Source organism: Phytophthora parasitica, assembly GCF_000247585.1.
Source record: "Phytophthora parasitica INRA-310 unplaced genomic scaffold supercont2.3, whole genome shotgun sequence".
Classification (NCBI taxonomy): Eukaryota; Oomycota; class Peronosporomycetes; order Peronosporales; family Peronosporaceae; genus Phytophthora; species Phytophthora nicotianae.
The window spans coordinates 2,290,037-2,291,953 of record NW_008648989.1 but is presented as its reverse complement, the minus strand read 5'-3'; the positions used below and the strand labels follow the sequence as shown (position 1 = coordinate 2,291,953).

General features: G+C 57.1%; 3 protein-coding genes across 3 annotated transcripts in view; 2 read left to right on the top strand and 1 right to left on the bottom strand.

The window, feature by feature from the left end:
- Nucleotides 1-180, bottom strand: part of PPTG_01881 (hypothetical protein) — a gene marked incomplete at both ends in the record, with an annotated part of 868 nt that extends 688 nt beyond the window's left edge. Inside the window, one exon of the mRNA XM_008895275.1 lies at nt 6-180. Coding sequence (XP_008893523.1) covers nt 6-180 — 175 coding nt within the window. The remainder of the gene's footprint in view (nt 1-5) is intronic.
- A 746-nt stretch (nt 181-926) lies between these two features.
- On the top strand, nt 927-1,271 carry PPTG_01880 (hypothetical protein; the record flags this gene model as incomplete). The annotated part of the gene is made up of 1 exon (XM_008895274.1): nt 927-1,271. One exon carries the CDS (start codon nt 927-929, stop codon nt 1,269-1,271), a length of 345 nt encoding a protein of 114 aa, XP_008893522.1.
- A 24-nt stretch (nt 1,272-1,295) lies between these two features.
- PPTG_01879 (hypothetical protein) lies at nt 1,296-1,733 on the top strand (the record flags this gene model as incomplete). Its single annotated transcript, XM_008895273.1, has 1 exon — nt 1,296-1,733. The coding sequence occupies one exon, from the start codon at nt 1,296-1,298 to the stop codon at nt 1,731-1,733; it is 438 nt and encodes a 145-aa protein (XP_008893521.1).
- Nucleotides 1,734-1,917: the final 184 nt, after the last annotated feature.

Genomic DNA, 1,917 nt, shown 5'->3' with positions numbered 1-1,917 from the left:
CGTACCTTGAATGACAACTACGAGCGTCGCTTGCGAATAGCTGACACCACTATCGCAACCCATACAGCTGAGCTTGGCCGCTTGCAAGATCCGACATCGACACTGGATTGGGATCTCCAGAAGGGTTCTCAACGTGTTCAGGTGGCAACTTCTCTGCGCGATCAAGCCAGGGCAGCGCATATCACTACCCGTGAGTGCTGTCTGCATACCTTTTGCCGGCGTCGTACTAATTTGTATCTTGTGTCACAGAGAATCGTGTTTCAGCGGCTCGAGATACTATCTCCCGGTTGGAAAGGCGGATTAACTAAGTCGAGAGGTCTCAGAAGCCGTGTCAGGACCTCGAGTCCACGCTCACAACGCTTCAGCAGGAGAGAAACGCTCTGGAAGTTCAAAGAGATGAATTGCTAGGCCAGCTTGGCGAGCGTTTCATGGAGGTCACCGATCTACGGGCTGAACGGGGCCAGGCGCAAGAGAGATTGTCCAACAACGCGTTCCTTCTCTCTTCGACCCTGAGCCACAAACGAGCACGCTCCGAGCCCGATTCTCCAGCCTAGTCTGCCCGTGTCTCCAAGGCCGTTCGATCGACTTCAGGTCCCTCCCAGGCTGGCGCTTCGAGTCATGCCCCTGCGTCTAGATACTCGATCGGAATTCTGTCTGCCGTGGCTGTCGGCTAAAAGGCTAAAGGGTCGGTGTCGTCTTCTCCGTCCGCTGGTTCCTCTGATCGTCTTCCTCGATCTGTTCGATCGACCGTCAAGGGCATCAGCGGAGGCGCTTCGTCTTTCCCTGCAACTTCTGAGGCGGGCGCTCATTCTGACGGTGGCGAGAGCCTTTCCGGCAGATCCGGTTCTACTCGCGTCTGCGACTCAGATGCCGCCGGAAGTGACAGTAGTTCTCCGGAGTCGAGTCGTGCCAAGGACGAGTTCGGAATGCCGTCCGGTCCTCTGTCGGACACCGAACTGGCGGCTTTGCCCTCCACTGTTCCCCGATCGGAATGGCTCCCCGGTTATCGCGACCGTCGCAGCTTTCGCAGCCATGACATCGTCCCCTGGTGTGCACAGGGTATTCGTCAGACAAGCATCGTGGAGATGGACGCGGATCTGCTGTTTCATCGCTTCACCAAGCCGATGGAGTGGCTAATTCCTCTTCGTGATCCCGTGCCTCCGCTTGGAGAATGGCGAGACGATCTAGTTGACGAGTGCACCGTGCGCGACTTGATCGAGTCTGCTCCGTGGGAGATCCTTGCTGCCTCGATTGATCCCCTCACGTTCTGAGTTCGGGTTGGTTCCGGCACATGAATGCGACTTTACGCTTCTTACGAGGATGAGCATCTTCGGGCTTATTGGGACTCCACCCACGCCTTCCCGGTGAGCATCGCCAAGCGTCGCGCCATGCGGTACTTGGACGCGTTCTGCACTGATCACAAGCAGCGACGATTCAGAGCCGGCGCCCGGTGGAAGTCGTTCCTTCAACAGGTGCTGATCGGCTTGCTCCGGGGTTACTGCGACCTCGACGTGTTGCTGAATCCCTTCTTCCTGTATTTTCCTCGACCTGGCGAGGCAGGGGCCTGGTATCCTGGTATCGAGGACGGCGCTGATCCTGCCGATCTACTGGAGGCGTTGGCCATCACGGACGCGGCCGATCGCTGGCGCAACCATTACCGCGACGTGCCCGAGGACCATCCGGCACTAGGGATTGCTCGCCTGCGCGGTAAGTTCGTATCCTCCTCTTCCTGATCGCGTCCGTTCGTTATGTGTAGGCTAGCAGTTTGTAGGTTTCTGCTCCCGTCGAGAAGGCTCCGTCCGATCTAATCCGACTTAATCCATGCGTATCTTCTTTCATTTCTTTCAGGATTCTTGAGGGTATTTGCCTGAGTTTTGCGGTCTATTCAGGCCCACGGCACTCCATATGCACCACCTC